Source organism: Styela clava, chromosome 14 (assembly GCF_964204865.1).
Source record: "Styela clava chromosome 14, kaStyClav1.hap1.2, whole genome shotgun sequence".
NCBI lineage: Eukaryota > Metazoa > Chordata > Ascidiacea > Stolidobranchia > Styelidae > Styela > Styela clava.
The window spans coordinates 8,243,383-8,263,636 of record NC_135263.1 but is presented as its reverse complement, the minus strand read 5'-3'; the positions used below and the strand labels follow the sequence as shown (position 1 = coordinate 8,263,636).

General features: G+C 37.3%; 1 protein-coding gene and 1 non-coding gene across 2 annotated transcripts; one reads left to right on the top strand and one right to left on the bottom strand.

The window, feature by feature from the left end:
• Positions 1-9,001: 9,001 nt before the first annotated feature.
• Positions 9,002-9,073, top strand: Trnah-gug (transfer RNA histidin (anticodon GUG)). Its single transcript has one exon. It is a non-coding gene; the product is annotated as a tRNA-His (tRNA).
• A 639-nt stretch (positions 9,074-9,712) lies between these two features.
• Positions 9,713-19,430, bottom strand: LOC120334975 (uncharacterized). The gene is made up of 8 exons (XM_078120059.1): positions 19,357-19,430; positions 16,683-19,008; positions 16,419-16,538; positions 15,251-16,134; positions 14,336-15,172; positions 13,849-14,017; positions 10,036-10,192; positions 9,713-9,789 (listed from the first exon to the last, which is right to left on the bottom strand). The coding sequence occupies exons 1-8, from the start codon at positions 19,428-19,430 to the stop codon at positions 9,713-9,715; spliced, it is 4,644 nt and encodes a 1,547-aa protein (XP_077976185.1).
• Positions 19,431-20,254: the final 824 nt, after the last annotated feature.

Here is a 20,254-nt window from a genome sequence, read left to right as displayed (position 1 = left end):
CGAATAGCTCGCGGAGCCCCTGGGTTTCTCTCGCGGAGCCTTGGGGCTCCGTACGGAGCACTTTGAGAACCTATGGACTAGACCGAGAGAGAAAAACCTGGCAAACGGCATGTTAAGCCAAATAGGTAAAACAGACTGATCCTTCGTCTGACTTGAACGATGTACCTAAAAAAATGAGAATGTGAATGATCATATCTAGTTGAATATTGCTTTGCATGTAATTTAGCATCGAATGCACTTTTTGCAATTCCATTCTATTTCGCTGTTTTCCAGTGCCTCCACTGGCACTGGAATACTACAACATTTCGGATGGTACCATTTCAAACATGAAGTGCATTCGATCATGGTCTGATTTTCAATGTAAGACAGTTGGCAGTTGCAGAAAATCGGAATTTCCAATCGCCTGGGCGCGGGTATAACACGTTTCTTGTTGATGTTAAATACCGACGAAAAATTTTAAGAGACTATACCATCGCATATTTTTTTCCTAAGATTTTTCTCGTCAAATAGGATATGCTTTGGTCGTTTTTTGTTACATAGGGCTATGCAAAAACTAATCGAGAATGGGCCACATGATGCACCTAAAGTTTTTTGCTGGACAACGGGGAATTCAATTTGTACTTTATTACTTATCGATCTTAAGATCGGTAAGTATATTGATAGGTATTTGTCTGTATGTATGTCTGTCTGTTAGATGACCGCGATATCTCGCGAATGCGAGGTTGAATCTGCTCCAAATTTTGCATGTGCATTCATCTTATCTCGGACCAGAAACCTATTGATTTTGGGCGAATTATGTGGTATAATTAGCAAGTTATCAATCAATTATTGATATAGTGATCTAGATTTTTGTAAAGCGAGAGAATTTTGAGACCCGCCGAGTGTGTGTGTGCGATGCGCAGTGCGCAAGTTACAAGAGCGGATGAATCGAAACTGCAGTTTCTGTTTTGGGGGATCCCCTAACTATCGATCGATAAGTCTTCGGTTTCCAACCGATATTCTCGCGTTTGTTCCTTGCCTTGGCCGCATAAGAAGCGAAATCGCATATTTGTCACTTTCATTGTACTTCATATAGGAGCTATCATAAATCTGTATAGTATTTTGGTCGGGGGTGAATATATTTGATGCTGTTACCCAGTGATTTTCGTGCACAAATAAAATTTGAACAAATTTTTCACAAGGAACATACACTTTAGTGCCAGATAGCGCTGTATAAAAAGTCGTGCTTTGCAACCCGTCTACTTCAGAATACCGAGATGACAAAATTAATTGTGCGGTGTTCATAATATTCGAAGTAAACCAGTCTCTTCTAAAATTAGTTTTGGAATTCATTATTTTATGATCGACATCAGATAAATGTACAAATTTCTGGAATGGAATTTTCGGTGAAACGAACCGCAACATCATAGATTGTGTAGTAGACGCTTCGTCAGCTTTTATTAGAATTGGGCTATCGTCATTAGAAAGTTCTTGAGGGCGAAACATCTTTAGAGGTCTAATGGGGGGGCTGAAGATACACTCCTTTACATTTGTCTTTACCCTGAATTCGGGATCGTTTACTCCATTTCTCAATTTCTTGGTCAATTTGGTCATTGTTTTCAACTTTACTTTTTTTTGAACAAACAACCAAATTATCTTCATATTCCCTAATCAGAGAGTCATGGAGTTCATCATAAACTATAGCAATCTCGTCAAGACGTTTAAATCGTCTGTTGTTTAAACGAGTTCGCTTTAGTTCCGTAGTTCATTAATTCCGCAAAAGGATTTATCTCGCTCAAATCTTCATCTGGTAAAAGTTCATCCGATGTCCCTAGGTCTAATTCACCATCAGAAGGCACAGGAATGTTATGTTTTTCAATTTGCTTTTGCAAGTAAGTCCAACTATCATGCATAAGATTAGAATTTTGGCAAATTAATAAAATAGTGAAATGATAAACAATTTTACGGACTGTTTTCAACTCTCCGCAACAAACGAGTAGTCCAAATATATGCATTAGTTCACGTTTTAATTTTGGTAGTCTACAACCTAACTGTTTAAAATTCGTCATGGTATGACTCGTGCATAAATGAAGAAAGGGGCGTGAAAGCATATCTAAATTTGCGGTACCTTCAGTGACAGCGTAACATCGCGAAATGTACGATTCCAAACTTTCCCGCATGTTAACCTGAATTATTGACTTTATAAGGGCCATGCTTCCATCGCATATAAAAACTTTCGCGGGGAATCTTTTAGTTAGTTTGGAAACATCACAACGGAATTGCATGAGAAAGTTCGAAATATTTGGAATATTGTGCCGATTTGTTACAAACGTGGCAACGGCCAGGGGTGATTTGCCTTTTTGTAGATGACGCGTAACAATTTCAGAGACGTAGTATGAACTATGCCCACCGGACGCCAAAATTCCACCAGTAGCGTCAATGTATATAATGTCAATAGAGGAATTTTGAATGAATTTTTTTACCGAAGCCTCTGACCAAAACATAATCCCCGGAGGAACCCTTAAAATTTGCTGCAAGGTTCCACGAATTACTTGATTTTTGGACCTTTCGTACTGCAACTTTCTCAGTGAATATAGCGAATCCCATTGGTTGCCGGGGTCGGGGACACGGATAACCCTAGATTCATGACGTGCCTTTTTTAAAACAGCTTGGGATGGGGCATCGTCCCTGTTACCAGAATGAAAGACTTCAGACGAGAGAGCACCTATCTTTTTTAAATAAATCTTACGAGGGAGAACATGAACCAATTTTTCCTGAAACTCTTTCCTACGTTTACCTTTAAGTCTCATTGATTTTAACCCAATATGGCGAATCTTGCCTGTGTATGAAATATGAAACATGCGGGGGTGTTTCCGATAGGATACTACAGAAATTTTACGACTGCAACCTGTAAAGCAACAATGCCCACTGCAAGCAAAAATACGATTTGCCAATATTCCAGAACTTACTGTGTGCCATCGAAATGCATATGAACAGTAAGGGTCACTTTCTTTAATAAATTTTCTGAAAACATCAGCCCAATTGGGATTTTTTTTTTCGCCCAGCAACGGAATTAAAAAGACTGTTCCAATTTTTGGTGTTCATTTTAAATGTGGCATTTTTTGTTGGATTTTCACGTTTCCATATACCATGTGCTTGCACTGAACTTTGAGCACCTATACATGAAAATCACTCCCATGCGCATCTAAAAATATCTCTGAATTTTTACTAACCTGATCGAATATGTTTTCGCAGCTTTCTTCTAAGGTCTTGGACGGCGTAGGCGGTGTGTTTTTTTCATGACAAATTTTGGCAGTCGAATTTATAATTTTAGTTTCAGGAGAAAAGTCAGAAGAAGGTTCATCCCGTTTGGTATTTTTAAATCCTTCATCGCCCGATGTGTCAGGAATTGATGTTTCATTGCCTTTTAGGTTTTTTGAGTTCTTGTTCCAAAAGTGTCGCAATTTTGGAATATAATTTTTCAATTCACCTTTGGCAAGTTTTGTGTTCCAAATAACGTTTGCTAATTTGACCCAGTCTGCATGGGAATTTGGATTAAATGATCCCATATCATTCATTGCACATACCAACGACTGATTTGACAATTTGTTTTCGGAAAACACACCGCCCGACTGTTTATAAATTAAATAGGGATAAACATTTTTCACAGAAGAAGATGATCTCGGTAACTTCTTCCGTGGAATGGGACTCTTCTTATCAAAATGCTCAGAGTTACTAAAAAAGGGTGGAGTAGAAAAGAAAGACCTGCTAGTATGTTTGGGACGCCCATTCCCGTGCAGCAAAGTAATATTAGAAGCAGGCCCAGGAGCACCACGAGAAACAACAGTAGGAGTGAGAGATGAGGCCGAAGAGACCTTCTGTCCACGGTGACGTTGTTTCGAAAATGAAGTAGAGTGAAGTAAAGACTTTGGATGTACATCGTTGGTATAGACCACAGTCTTACAAAGTTGATTCGCTGTCTTCTTCACGTAATCGAAAAGTACAAAATTTGGGGTTGAAATACTGATATTTATTAATTTTGATGTAAAATTCCTGTTTGGGCCATATTTAACAAGATATTATTATATGTTCCCGACATACAATTTTTCTCAAACTTGGTTCGAGGTTACTTCACAATATGTTCTTTTGTGATATCTTCTTCAAAAGTGGTGCACGTAATCGAAAAGTCCAAAATTTGGGGTTGAAATACTGATATTTATTACATTTGATGTAAAATTCCTGTTTGGGCCATGTTTAACAAGATATTATTATATGTTCCCGACATACAATTTTTCTCAAACTTGGTTCGAGGTTACTTCACAATATGTTCTTTTGGGATATTTTATTCAAAAGTGAGCACGTAATCGAAAAGTCCAAAATTTTGGGTTAAAATGCCGATATTCACTAATTTTGATGTAAAATTCCTTTTGGGCCATGTTTAACAAGATATTAATATATGTTCCCGAAATACAATTTTTCTCAAACTTGGTTCAAGGTTATTTCACAATATGTTCTTCTAGGATAATTTATACAAAAGTGGGGCACGTAATCGAAAAGTACAAAATTTGGGATTGAAATACTGACATTTATTCATTTTGATGTAAAATTCCTGTTTGGGCCATGTTTATTTAACAAGATATTATTATATGTTCCCGACATACAATTTTTCTCAAACTTGGTTCGAGGTTACTTCACAATATGTTCTTTTGTGATATCTTCTTCAAAAGTGGGGCACGTAATCGAAAAGTCCAAAATTTGGGGTTGAAATACTGATATTTATTACTTTTGATGTAAAATTCCTGTTTGGGCCATGTTTAACAAGATATTATTATATGTTCCCGACATACAATTTTTCTCAAAGTTGGTTCAAGTTTACTTCACAATATGTTCTTCTAGGATATTTTATTCAAAAGTGGGGCACGTAATCGAAAAGTCCAAAATTTGGGGTTGAAATACTGATATTTATTAATTTTGATGTAAAATTCCTGTTTGGGCCATGTTTAACAAGATATTAATATATGTTCCCGACATACAATTTTTCTCAAACTTGGTTCGAGGTTACTTCACAATATGTTCTTCTAGGATAATTTATTCAACAGTGGGGCACGTAATCGAAAAGTACAAAATTTGGGGTTGAAATACTGATATTTATTACTTTTGATGTAAAATTCCTGTTTGGGCCATGTTTAACAAGATATTATTATATGTTGACACATAGTTCGTCTACCAAAATAATTCAATAATAGATTCTGTTTAATAAAAATGCAACATCGTATCGAAGACAAATTCTTCCGTACTGACATACGGTAGGCTACCGGTACCCTTGATTGCATCAGCATGACTGTCTACTATTTTTTTTGTTCGAAATAGCAGTTGTGACCTGTACAGTACCGTAGCTGTAAGGTGCCTGCAACGGGTAGTTATAAAATGGCTATGTCCCATATGTCCGCTATGTCCCTGCTAAAGAGGTTATGTCCCATCTAAAATTGCGACTCCGATATTCTCCTACTAAAATGACTATGTCCGCTATGTCTCTACTAAAATGACTATGTCCGCTATGTTCCTACTAAAATGGCTACGTCCCTACTAAAATGTCATCCTAATTCAAGTTTTATGAAATTTATATGTTGGGAACATATATTATTACATTGTCAAACATGGCCAAAAAGAAATTTCACATTAAAATTAATAAATGTCGGCATTCTAACCCCAACTTATGTAGTTTTCGATTAGGTGCCCCACTTTTAGATAAGACATCTCAAAAAAACATATTGTGAAGTCATTCGGAACCAAGTTTCAGAAAAATTGTATGTCGGGAACATACAATAATATCTTGTTAAACATGGCCCAAACAGGAATTTTACATCAAAATTAGTAAATATCGGCATTTTAACCAAAAATTCTGTACTATTTGATTACGTGCCCCACTTTCAGATAAGAAAATCATACTGTGAAGTCATCTCGAAGAAAGTTCCAGAAAAATTGTATGTCGGGAACATGTAATATTATCTTGTCAAACATGGCCCAAGCAGAAATTTTACATCAAAATTAGTAAATATCGGCATTTTAACCAAATATTCTGTACTATTTGATTACGTGCCCCACTTTCAGATAAGATATTTCAGAAAATCATACTGTGAAGTCATCTTGAACCAAGTTCCAGAAAAATTGTATGTCGGGAACATATAATATTATCTTGTCAAACATGGCCCAAACAGGAATTTTACATCAAAATTAATAAATATCAGTATTTCAACCCCAAATTTTGGACTTTTTGATTACGTGCCCCACTTTTGAATAAAATATCCTAGAAGAACATATTGTGAAGTAACCTCGAACCAAGTTTGAGAAAAATTGTACGTCGGGAACATATAATAATATCTTGTTAAACATGGCCCAAACAGGAATTTTACATCAAAAGTAATAAATATCAGTATTTCAACCCCAAATTTTGTACTTCTCGATTACGTGCCCCACTTTTGAAGAAGATATCACAAAAGAACATATTGTGAAGTAACCTCGAACCAAGTTTGAGGAAAATTGTATGTCGGGAACATATAATAATATCTTGTTAAATAAACATGGCCCAAACAGGAATTTTACACCAAAATTAATAAATATCAGTATTTCAACCCCAAATTTTGTACTTTTCGATTACGTGCCCCACTTTTGAATAAATTATCCTAGAAGAACATATTGTGAAGTAACCTCGAATCAAGTTTGAGAAAAATTGTATGTCGGGAACATATAATAATATGTTGTTAAACATGGCCCAAACAGGAATTTTACATCAAAAATAATAAATATCAGTATTTCAACCCCAAATTTTGTACTTTTCGATTACGTGCCCCACTTTTGAAGAAGATATCACAAAAGAACATATTGTGAAGTAACCAAAAAGTACAATTGATATGGTACTTTGTGTAAAATTGGTGCTCTCTTCGCGGCCCCTAAAATTCGTTTCGCGGCCCCTTCCAGGGCCGCGGCCCCTAGTTTGGAAAGCCCTGGTTTAATAGGTATACGCTCATGAATGATTTGAAAATATTTTTCTCTTATATTAAGTGTCGGATGTTCAATGATGTGATGATGGAAATAAATTTTAGCTGCGTGCATGTGTTGAGATAGCCTTTGTATAATCATTGACTCTTAAAAAAATTATTTATAGATTGGTTTGATTAATTTCTTGAGCAGAGCCTTGTGTTTCTGGGTTGCATTGTTAACAGAAATTGCTGCTCTACCTATGGATTCCAGATTGTTGTCACATTCACAATAGCTGCAGTGCGCAAATCACTGGCCCTTCGTTTCGTTTGACGCGTTGAATTCTTTCTCATAATCATCACGGCAAATATTTTACGTTTACTCATTTTATCTCCTATGAAGTTCCAGATCTAAACTAAATTCAAAGTTTAATTTACTGGTATATTCATTCATAAGGTTTAAAAATAAGGACACACGTCAAAATAAAGATGTTTCTTAGAAATAAGGACAAAAATATTTCCTAAAACAAAGACCTTCAAAATAAGAACAAATTTTAAAAAGAAGGACGTTATGGCAGCCCTGATTATAGGTCAAGTGAGATGGAGTGAGACCAAAAGGCTGTGCTACTAAGCTTTTTTTTATATATATAAAGTGCAAAGTATTCAGTTTCGTCACCACTTTACCTACATCTGACTGACATTTTTTGCAATGCATCGCATTTTTGATGCCTTGCTGTCTTTCGACAAAGATGTTGTCACATCATCCTGGTCATTTGCAGGACAGACTGTGTCTTCATTTTCACAATTATTTGTTCATTTTTATCAAATTCTCCACGTCCTCCAGCAAATATTTTGATCAGTCATCAATGAACAGGGCGAGTTTGCGAGCTGTGATGCAGGAGCGTCGTCGTCGTTAAGCACCGTGTCAGAACTATACCGACCGTGACGCCCGCCACTTTGAGGTGCAACATCGCCTTTGTTTGTTCATTACACGGCGAGCGGAGTTGGACATCTAGTAGTAGTATATATTTACGGTTTGACATATCAAAAAATTGTTATGCTACGCCTGCTAGAAGTACTTTAGGTATGGAGCTACACGAGACCCGATTTTTGTTGAAGTGAATTTTGAAAATTCATAAATGTAAAACTAAGTCGACTTTATGTAAATAGTGAGCGTCAAAAATTCTGAAAAAATATATGGAATTAAATTCATCAAAATCATTTCCGTGATAACCCATCTTTAACATTAAAACGATGCCAATTTACTTACCTTGTTTCTCCGATAAAAAGACCTACCGAGAAAATAAGACCTAGCCTGAATTTAAAAAATGATTTTAATATAAGCCCAGTCTTATTTCCGGGGGAACACGGTAGTAACGGTTTCACGACGAGTTTCGCGAAGGAACACTTCCAAAACTAAAGGAGAAGAAAGTACAATTAATAACTCGAATTTCATGAGCTCCTGATGCCATGAATAATTTTCAGTGAGACAAAAAAAAATTTCAAGCATTCTCGTACAGAAAACCTTATCTAAGGTTTTGTTTGCTCTCCTGATTTCATAATCGATTTTTATTTATTTGTTTTTATCAATCATTTTATGTTATGCCGATTATGGAGTCGAAATAAACTTATACTTCAGTACTTATTATACTTATACTCGATTTCAAGTAGCGCTACCAAAGGCGCAAAACTTATAGAATCGAATTGTCATTCAAATACTTTCTACTAGAATCTAGATGGATCATCCGTTACAAAACATAGCAATATATTACGAAAATACGGGTTACTATTTTTGTTTCACTCATTTCAATATATCTTATTTGTACAAGAGCATATTTTATTTATTATTACCTGTTCGCTGGTGTAGCATTCTACTGTCTTTCTAATATTGCAAGAAAATATCTCTTTCCGCTCGACTACACACTATTTTATGATTCATATATGAATATGAGAGCCGGCAGCACACTCAGCAGAGTGGCGCAGCGGAAGCGTGCTGGGCCCATAACCCAGAGGTCGATGGATCGAAACCATCCTCTGCTACATTCGCTGTGATCGTATAGTGGTTAGTACCTCACGTTGTGGCCGTGATAACCCAGGTTCGAATCCTGGTCACAGCACTGTTTTTATACAATACAGGTCGATAGGTCGCAGTATACAGTCGTACAAAACATAGAGTTACCATACTTTTGTGAATTTAAAGCGGGGCACCTCCAAAGACCAAGACCCTTTAGTTACGATTTTTTTACCTTTAGATTTTCCGATTTTACTACATATGCCTACATTTTAAGCCTTCCCGGCTGCCATCATTGACACTATTGGCATCGAGCGCATATTCTCTGTCTAAATATCGGTTTCAGTTCGAAAAATAGAAAGGAATTGACGATAGCGATACAAAAGAATTCGAATTTAGATTTTCTTTATGCACGACAAATAGAAGAAAAGTAATAAAATAGCCTGTCGTTTTCAAGCATTGAGAATTTACTACAACGAAACAAACAAAATCACGCATTCCCCTTCAGTAAGTAGGCTACCGGTACGCTACACAGCCGCAACAGTAACGAGAACATGCTAATTTGGTAGTGTTCGTGTATTATGCTGGCTGTCTGAACGCCAAAGCGGGGCTTTTGACTGACCGGTCGGGACGCCGGGACTAGACGTTAAAAAGTGGGACTGCCCCGCCTAAAACGGGACGTATGGTAAGCCTAACAATACAGGTCACTATCAGGATAGCCCGCCTGAGATTAGACCAGTGCTCTTCAACCGGGTATATGGTATTCTGTAATTCTGTCTTCTGTAATTTTGTCTTCATCCAATCCAATATCAAATATTGAATCTTAAAAAAACAAATAAATATATCATGTTCGTTTGCATTCACGGTGACGTTTACCGCAATGTTTATATGTATTACGTTTATATATATGTGTGTATCATGTTTCCGGAAACGCAAAATTTAAATTTATTTTTTTTTGAGCATGCCCAGAAATTCATTACGCATAATTGGTTTTTAACAACTTTTAGAATCTCAGCAGAGACTGAACCTATTTTATTTTTTTATCATACCCAGAAATTCCTGTCGCACATCTAATTTGCAGGGCAGAAAGAATTGTTTCGTCAGTCCATTGATTTGCCCTGCTACCACGTCCACGAGGCTTTTTCAGTGATTCCAGTTGGTCAGGATTAAGAAATGTATGTAAATTTTCCTTCAGTTTCTCCACTTGTTTTTGTAGTTGTGAAATCTAAGATGCAAGTAACGAGAAGCTTTAATCAAGCTCAATAACTATGTAATTAAGTCGAATTGACTAAAATACACATTGGCTAATACAGCCTCATCTTCTGGCACCTCAGAAATAACCTGACGGGAAACTGGCCGACAATAGCTATATTCACATACTGAGATGCCATGATATATAATGAGAGTTTAAATTATAAATTAACAGAGAGTGTCTATGTCGTGTGATATTTTATTTATTACACAGAAAATATACACATACCCGTTTCAAACAAACGAACAAGTAATGAAAACAAACAAATAAGTGCAGACATATAAGAGGATATATAACAGACGTACATATAAGCTAGGGTGACCATATTTCCAAACCGTAAATGGAGACCGTGGGTATTCGGCAGTTTTTTTGATCTTCGTCAACATTACCGGGTTATTATTTCCTTATCGTACAATTGTCTGCAAGAATGTTGTTAAAATTGTAAACTAAGTGGGTATACTAGCAGCAGACTCAAAGCATGGATACTTGACATATTACAAACTGTTGATTATATCATAAGATAAATTCAAATATTTAATCCCATGAAAAAGGAGGACATTTTGGCATTTTTGAGCGTCCTCGGAGGACGTAAATTCTTTATCAAAAACGGAAGGCAAATCATACACAAGGAGTCCGTAACCCTAATATAAGCAGACATACAACAAATATAATTAAAGCTTTTATGGCTTCATGAATATGACTACCTTTGCCAATTTATTACATTCCACTTCCCACATTATCTTTGCATGAGATTATATTGGTTTTGCTTGCTCTCCAGAATTCTCCATTTCTAATTAGGCTTCCCGCTGCTTGTCAGCAGGGAACCTATTGTATTCCTGTGTTTTATTATTATTATTATTTATTTATTATTATTAGGCTTCCCGCTGCTTGTCAGCAGGGAACCTATTGTATTCATGTGTTTTATTATTATTATTATTTATTTTTATTATTTTTTTTTTCAAATTGGTCCTACAAACTTGAAATTCACCTCAAATGTGCAGAAGTTCTCAGCTAGCAATAAAATGCAAATTTTATGCATGACTGACCACGCTTTCACGCTCCAGTGAGCAAAACGCGTTTTCAGTTTTTTTGCGATTTCTCAAAATTGATACATGCTATTGGGTTGCAATTCATAACAATGATTAATGGACATGTTCTGGATACGATATGTCAAGGATACGCATGAGTGATCTCGGCGATACGCTCCAGTGAGCAATATAGGATTTTACATTTTCATCTTCTTCTCGAGAACGACACTACTTAGAGACTTGAAATTTACATCACATGCAGATAATAAGTCCCCCATCATAAATTGCAAATTTTATGCATGACTGACCACGATACGATATGTCAAGGATACGCATGAGTGACCTCGGCGATACGCTCCGGTGAGCAATATAGGATTTTACATTTTCATCTTCTTCTCGAGAACGACACTACTTAGAGACTTGAAATTTACATCACATGCAGATAATAAGTCCCCCATCATAAATTGCAAATTTTATGCATGACTGACCAGGCTTTCACGCTCCAGTGAGCAAAACGCGTCTTCATTTTTTTTTACGCGGGAAGCCTGTTAAAGCTGCACGCAGCTCTAGTTAGGCTTCCCGCTGCTTGTCAGCAGGGAACCTATTGTATTCCTGTGTTTTATTATTATTATTATTTTTATTATTTATTTATTATTATTTATTTATTATTATTTATTTTTATTTTTTTTTTTTCAAATTGGTCCTACAGACTTGAAATTCACCTCAAATGTGCAGAAGTTCTCAGCTAGCAATAAAATGCAAATTTTATGCATGAGTGACCACGCTTTCACGCTCCAGTGAGCAAAACGCGTTTTCAGTTTTTTTGCGATTTCTCAAAATTGATACTTGGTATTGGGTTGAAATTCATAACAATGATTAATGGACATGTTCCGGATGAGATATGTCAAGGATACGCATGAGTGACTTCGGCGATACGCTCCAGTGAGCAATATAGGATTTTACATTTTCATCTTCTTCTCGAGAACGACACCACTCAGAGACTTGAAATTTACATCACATGCAGATAATGAGTCCCCCATAATAAATTGCAAATTTTATGCATGACTGACTAAGCTTTTACGCTCCAGTGAGTAAAACGCGTTTTCAGTTTTTTCGCGATTTCTCAAAATTGATACATGCTATTGGGTTGAAATTCATAACAATGATTAATGAACATGTTCCGGATACGATATGTCAAGGATACGCATGAGTGACCTCGGCGATACGCTCCAGTGAGCAAAATAGGATTTTACATTTTCATCTTCTTCTCGAGAACGACACTACTTAGAGACTTGAAATTTAAATCACATGCAGATAATAAGTCCCCCATCATAATTTGCAAATTTTATGCATGACTGACCACGCTTTCATGCTCCAGTGGGCAAAACGCGTCTTCAGTTTTTTTTACGCGGGAAGCCTGTTAAAGCTGCACGCAGCTCTAGTTATTATTTATTTTTATTATTTTTTTTTCAAATTGGTCCTACAAACTTGAAATTCACCTCAAATGTGCAGAAGTTCTCAGCTAGCAATAAAATGCAAATTTTATGCATGACTGATCACGCTTTCACGCTCCAGTGAGCAAAACGCGTCTTCAGTTTTTTTTGCGATTTCTCAAAATTGATACATGCTATTGGGTTGAAATTCATAACAATGATTAATGGACATGTTCCGGATACGATATGTCAAGAATACGCATGAGTGACCTCGGCGATACGCTACAGTGAGCAATATAGGATTTTACATTTTCATCTTCTTCTCGAGAACGACACTACTTAGAGACTTGAAATTTACATCACATGCAGATAATAAGTCCCCCATCAAAAATTGCAGAGTTCATGCATGACTGATCACGGCTTCACGCTCCAGTGCACATAGCATAATTTTCAGTTTTTTTCGCATATCTCAATTACTATTGAATATTAAGAACTCAAACTTGGTATTTGAGGTCGGTTGATACACCACAACTTATGTTAGCCTTTTGGGGTAGCACTCCCGGTCACATGACTAAATCATACATGAGTGATTTTTTCATATTTTACGTTATTTATTAATATTTTTATTATTATTTTTTTCAAATTGGTCCTACCAACTTGAAATTCACCTCATATGTGTAGAGGTACACAACTAACAACAAAATGCAAATTTTATGCATGAGACCACGATTTCTTCCAAAGAATATCAACTATTCACTACGTGTGTATTTTGTACGTTTCTCTTCACAAAAATAGATTAATCACAACTTGCGTATTTTGAATGTATTTAGGGTGAAACGGGGACTGGGATGAAACTCAAAGCTATTCGAATACCATTATGGTAGCTATAATAGGTCGGCAATGATTCTACAGTTACTTTACATGTTTTCATTTTTATGTACACGTGATCCAAAAGAGTACACCCGTCTGTGGTGTAAGAGTGAACAACCTGAGTAAAGCCAGCAATGCTGAACATCTGCTCGATACATTTATTGTCAGCCAACAGATCTTCATTGAAATCGCCCATTATGAGACAGTCCATATCCAGATTTGCAAGTTCTTTTAACAAAATCTTTAACGCATTGCTAAATTTCGACAAAGGATAAGATGGCGGCCTGTAAATACTCACTAATACGGTATCTTTTTCGACGAGCAGAAGGCATAAAAATTCCAGGTTAAGAACTTCAATGTCCATCACCCTCACTTTCAATTCGCTTCGAAGCAAAAATCCAACTCCACCTTGCTTTTTTGTTTTAAATTGTCCGAAAAAATCATCGTTTTTATCATAGCATTCACTTCTGTTTCGAATTACGATATTAAAAACAGAAGATTGAAGTGAGCAGATTCCGTGCGTTTCAGTCAAGCAAATAACGTCGCATTCTGTAAACCGGGAATCACTCATCAAGTCTTCCCAATGTGCACGTAATCCTTGAATATTTATCAAACATATTTTCAATATAATATCGATATTATCAAATATTTTGCATTTTTCAGGTAAAAATCGAGACATATTTGACATGGCACTTTCAATTCCTTCGTCGCAATATATAGCGCTTTCCCTGAAATTTTCTATGATGAGATTCTGAACACATCTCACCCTACTGAGCGCGACATACATTTGACCAGCTCTAAAGGCTTTTTTGAAGTCAACGAGAGCTGCGTCTACTGTAACACCTTGCATTTTATGAATAGTGCATCCCCACGACAGTTTAAGGGGAAACTGTTTGTAACTGCCGCGGCCTGAAAATGAATCTTCGACTTTTGTGATAGGAACGCCGTCCTCATATCTGCATTTTGATCTCATTCTCAATGTGGCGCCAACACGATGGTCGTCAAATCGGACATGGATGACATCTACTTCAATTGTACCTTCTGCGCGGTGAATACTCACAATGGTACCAATTACACCGTTAACAAGTCCATCGGTTGCATCAATGTTGCGCAGCAACATCACCCTAGCCTCAACAGAAAATTTCAAAGTCTTTTGCAATTGAACCATTGGTATATGTGTCCGACAACTGGATGAGCGATTTTCTGACGTGGGAGTTAAAACATCAGCAGCTATTTCTACTATTTCCTTATCAAGAGAAAGAAGACGTTTCAAGTTGAATTCATTCACTTGAGCGTTTGTTGGGTAAATGTGGATGATATCTGATTTTGTTTCACCAGTTTCACGCTGAGAGAGCATCGAAATATCACATGCGTTCATTATCTCGCCTTTTTTCTTTGTGCGTATACGATTAAGCATTTCTGCAAATTTTTTATCGCCCTTTTGCCCCATAATTTTGTTAAGCTCTACTAGCTTAAAATAACCATTCCATAGATCGCCCAACGGATTTGGCTTAAACAACGGGGATGCTTTAACCGGAGGAAGTTGATAGAAATCCCCTACTGCAATTATGCTTACTTTGCCAAAAGGAAACTCATCGCTTGCGCTTTTTATTTGGCGTAATCTTCCATGAATATATGATAATAATTTGTAATCGACCATTGATATCTCATCAATGATCAATAATTACAAATTTTCATACCTGCATTTCAAGGTGTTGAGTTTTTCTTCTGCAAGTGGTCTGTATGGAATTGTCGCTTGTACTGGGATGCTAAATGTACTGTGTATTGTTGTGGCTTTGATATTGTATGCTGCAACGCCAGTGGAAGCGGTCAGTAATACTCGGATTTGAGAAATGTCTTCTGCTCTGTTGGCGAGCACCTTGGATGTCTCGTAATAAATTGCTTTCACTAAATGTGATTTCCCGGTTCCAGCTCCGCCAGATATAAAAAGATGAAACGGATCTGGATTTTTTCCATTTGCTTTTTTTACACACCATTGTCGAATCGCGTAAAAAATCTCAGTTTGCATTTCGTTGAGAGATCTTAGGATTGGCAAGGCTTCCTCTTTACTAATAAAAACATTTTTTACGAATGTTATCTCGCTTGTCGTCTGATGGAGATCAGGTATATCATCACATTCCTGCTCGTCTTCAACAGTGTTTATTACGTTGCTGTCTCTACCCTCGTCACGAGTACGCTGTTGGAGCTCTGTTATTAGATCAGCCCACTCATCTTGTGAAAGCTGTTCATCAGCTAACATATTTCCGGCTTCCGAAAGTTCTTCGCTTATATTTTCAAACTTCCGCATATTTTCTGTCACGAGCTCTTTTACATTCATGCTTCGACCATGAACCGAGCACTTGCCAAATTTGTGAAATTCTGTATAATTTTTGTAATAAAGCGGCTTCAGATCTTCGTCGGTTCGGTGTGGGAAAAAAAGTTCCAATATACTTCGATAATATTTTTCACTATTTTTTTCTTTACGAAAACGGGGGTATCGAACTATCGCGGGTTGAGTTGTTTCTCTCTTTTGTACATGATCTAATCCTTTTTCCAGTTCCAGAGCTTTTTTATTTCCTTTTGCCTGTGTTTGTGACAATACGCGATATCTTGAAAAAAAAACTCACCATAGCATATTTCGTCAATTTCCTGTTGTCTTGGCCTTGCCCTATATTTTTCTATCATACTTGTCATCCACATATCAGACGGGTTGAGCTCGCCGCCACTTGCTTTCAACTTATTTTTCAGCACTGACAATGGCAAGCTTATTTTTACAGAATCATTCCCAGTTGGTAAAAACACTACGTTTCGTGAACATCCTTATAAAGGCATATTGCAAGCTCTGAATGCCGACTCCTGTGCACTCACTTCCCTGTTTCTCAAATACAACATCCCAATCTTTTTCATAACGTCCTTTCCAGAATGATGGCCTTGGTTCAAGCATTCGTTAACGCATCCTTCCATTAGAAAGCTCATTTCTCTCTCTCCCTTAGAAATATAGGATAGAATATAAACTACACATGCTTATGCATCCGTTACAAATTACACATCCAAATTAGCGTTCAAGGCCCGCAGCAATGTAGGGTTATATGAATTAGTCCATATGCTACTACATTCTCTTTGTAATATCACCGAGACCCTCTTTGTGATCATCCTGCACGACATTTCGATATCGTCCTGAGTTATGTTCAACTCTTCAAGCAGTTTCGCTAAATTTGCATCCTCAGCACATTGCCATTTTTCATTGAAGATGTGTGACATTATTTTTTTTAATATATCCTTGGCCTTGGCAATGGCCGAATCATCTGCAGCAATACCTTGGTCACACCGAGCTATAAACGTCCTGGAAGAAGGTGGCCTGGGAAAACCATATCTACACACAGTGCCTTTCTTCCGGCACGATTTGGTGTGGGATTTACTATGCTGTTGTACACTATTAACTATGTCAAAGAGTTCTTTGTCTTCATGCTCTTGTGGAATCTGACAAGTTACGTGCTTATCTATATATGCTTCAACCTCCGTGTTGCTGTTGACCCCGTATTTCGGGGAATCTTTCACCCACAAGAGGCAGTGAATGTGAGGGGATCCGCGTTGTTGGAACTCTACCCTGAAGAAATAATCTTCCACTTCTCCAAGAGGTTTACATGAAGAAAGTATAATACTTCTCAAGAAACTCTGAAACCGATTTTGAAAAAGTCTGGCAGTCATCACACAGTTTTCGCGTAGAATTTGACATTTTTCCAACCAATCGATTTCTGATGACAAACGCTTATCACCCCTTTGACGAAGCAAACAGTCAAAAACTTCCGGCCATCTCATTTCCGCGGACGAAAAAGAGCAAAACCAAGTCGACAATCCAAGCTGGCGGACCATTGCCAATAGGTCTTTCTGCGCGGCCTGCCAGAATGCTGGTGTCCCTATGTCAGGTCTTAAAAATTTGTATGCCTCATCTGATGTTAATAGTGACCGAATATATTTTCCATCTGTTATATCCTTAATAGTCATTTTTCGAATTGAAGAATCAGTTCCTTTGCGCAATGCAATTGAAATGTTTGATAAAATTTGATTGAGTTCACTCCTATAATGTGAAAAGAATATGTAATCTACGTTTTTCGAAAATCGATCATCAGCACTCATCAAACGACAATTAAAATATCTCGATAAAGTAATTTGTTCGTCCCGAAATGCGCCAAAGGTCACACGGCCTGAGGGAAAGAGTGTTGGAAAAGCTTTGGCTTCATTTTTGTCATCCATCAATATTGAAATTGGGCGGTTCCCTTCAGCGGGAGCAATGCACAGAACGTCTTCGGAAATTTGGTCTAAAACTTCTTGAGCAATATCTACAGGTTGCAAGCAAGTGTCAAGAGTGGCATCTGATATAATAACATTTTTGGAAGGTGCCTCCAACAGTTCTTCATCTTCCTCCTCTTCACGTAAGTTTATGTCAGGATTCCAGATTTCGTTAAACGTTACATCAGTGTAAAAATCATTATTCTCTTTTAACCACATGATGGCGTCCCTTAGGTTACCTTTATCTACAACTTGGTAATCATAGTAACCCTTGTATGAAAGTTTTCTTTTTATTTTTATTGTCAACATTGGGTCATCCACTCTCACCCGTGGTAGGACGGTAACCGTTTTTTGGACATTGGAAGGTACACATATCACTGGACCATGAATTCCGTATTGGCGAGTTTTGGGCAACTGACTTATTTTCATGAAAGGAATATGTAGCGAGATTAGATAGCGCTCAATTGAGTTTAGTCTCGCTAACTCGGGCGGAACTTCCTCTACAAGCATGTTGTTGTCCCACGCTTTGACAGGAACTTTACCACTCTTGAGTTTGCTGCTACAAGTATGACATATCCAAATATTTCTTGCGTTAACAAATCCACAGGGCTTCGTGCAAAAAGTGTTACATTTGTGCTTATATTTTGTACTGATGTTCCCGCATTTATACTTATTTCTTTTGTATACGATAACGCTTTTACGGAAAAACGATCGAATGCATATGCAGCATACGCAATTTGGTCCACATTTTATCGACTTTCCGAATTTTTCAATAGAATTTTTAGCTGACATATCGCGTTTACTGCACCCGTATTTCTTTTGAGCTACGTTTCTGACAAGTTGGTTATGTTTTGCATCAAATCTGTACATATTGGCACTCCTGGTTTTAACTTCCTGCCTGTGTAGTTCGTCAAGATCGTATTTCTTCACGCTTCTAGTTTTCATTCTCTCCCTGTGTTTTTCGTCATGTTTGTACTTCTTGACACTTCTGGCTTTCATTTGCTCCCTTTGTTTTTCGTCATGTTTGTACTTCTTGACACTTCTAGCTTTCATTTGCTCTCTGTGTTTTTCGTCAAGTTTGTTTTGCTCAGCACTTCTGGTTTTTACTTGCTTCCTGTGTTTTCCGTCAAGTTTGTACTGCTCAGCACTTCTGGTTTTTACTTGCTTCCTGTGTTTTTCGTCAAGTTTGTACTGCTTCACGCTTCTAGTTTTCATTCTCTCCCTGTGTTTTTCGTCATGTTTGTATTTCTTGACACTTCTGGCTTTCATTTGCTCCCTGTGTTTTTCGTCAAGTTTGTACTGCTCAGCACTTCTGGTTTTTACTTGCTTCCTGTGTTTTTCGTCAAGTTTGTACTTCTGAATATTGCTAGCTATTACCTTTTCTCTGTGTTGTACGTCAGTTTCGTATTTCTTTACGCTTCTTGTCTTTAATGCTTCTCTGTGGCTTTCATTATATTTATATTTTGCTGAGCTTCTCAAATTTGATTTTTTGTTGTAGTTTTGATCGGTTTTATACCTTCGCCTGCTACTTTTTTTCACATTCTCTCGATATTCTTCACATAATTCATAGCGCATATCGGCTTCACTCATACTTGACGTTGTTTGCTTTTCTATGTGTCCGACCTCATACCATTCGGTATTTCACGTAACTTCGTGCTGAGTAACCATGGCCGGATCCCCCTCATCATCGCCATTCTGCCAACTCTTGACGTCCGTAACAATTTCATAATGATTTCCACCTTTGTTATTTAAATATATCGATCCCCTTGAATGCGTAACGTAATTGCGATTCAGTAACGCTCTGGAATACTTCAGCCACCTGTTTTCAAAATACGTGTATATGTCTAATGCCAGTAAGTCACAAGCAGAAATTATTTCCACTTCTGTTGCCCACGTGCCGTCATCAAACATCTTGGACTGTTTGATATAATTCTCAACCCCATCTTCCGCGTATTCATCGCGCAAAATATTTGAAAAGACGCATGGATTTTCTTCGATATTTTGCGCAATTGCTTGCCTAAGTTGTGCGTTATTGTGTTCAGTTCCGGACAGCTCATGAGATAACGCATTGAAAAAGCAATTTCCGTCTGCCTTGACTGAAACAACTTTTGCAGGTTCGTTCAGTCGTTCGTTGATTGGATTTTCATCTATTAACAATTCGATTTTCAATCCCAGTTTTTTACAAATGTCAAATCTTGTGGCATAGTTTAGTCTAGAAAAAAGCATCTCGTGTTGAGTACTTTTAACTTCTTGTACCACATCTGTGTCATTTCCAGCAACAACCTGGGTGATTTCGACGGCGACCATTTCAAACTGACAAGCAAAATCCTCCGAGGGCGAGATATTTCGGTGTAGTTTTTGAAGGTGACAATGAACGTCATCTAAACACCCAAATTCAAGCGTAATTGACGTGC

Coding starts and splice junctions, on each gene's coding strand:
- LOC120334975 (XM_078120059.1), bottom strand. CDS start 19,430: ATGAGTGAAGCCGATATGCGCTATGAATTATGTGAAGAATATCGAGAG. Junction 15,173..15,250: donor CTCAACACCTTGAAATGCAG/GTATGAAAATTT, acceptor TATTCATGGAAG/ATTACGCCAAATAAAAAGCG. Junction 9,790..10,035: donor TTCTGCCCTGCAAATTAGAT/GTGCGACAGGAA, acceptor TGTTTTTTTAAG/ATTCAATATTTGATATTGGA.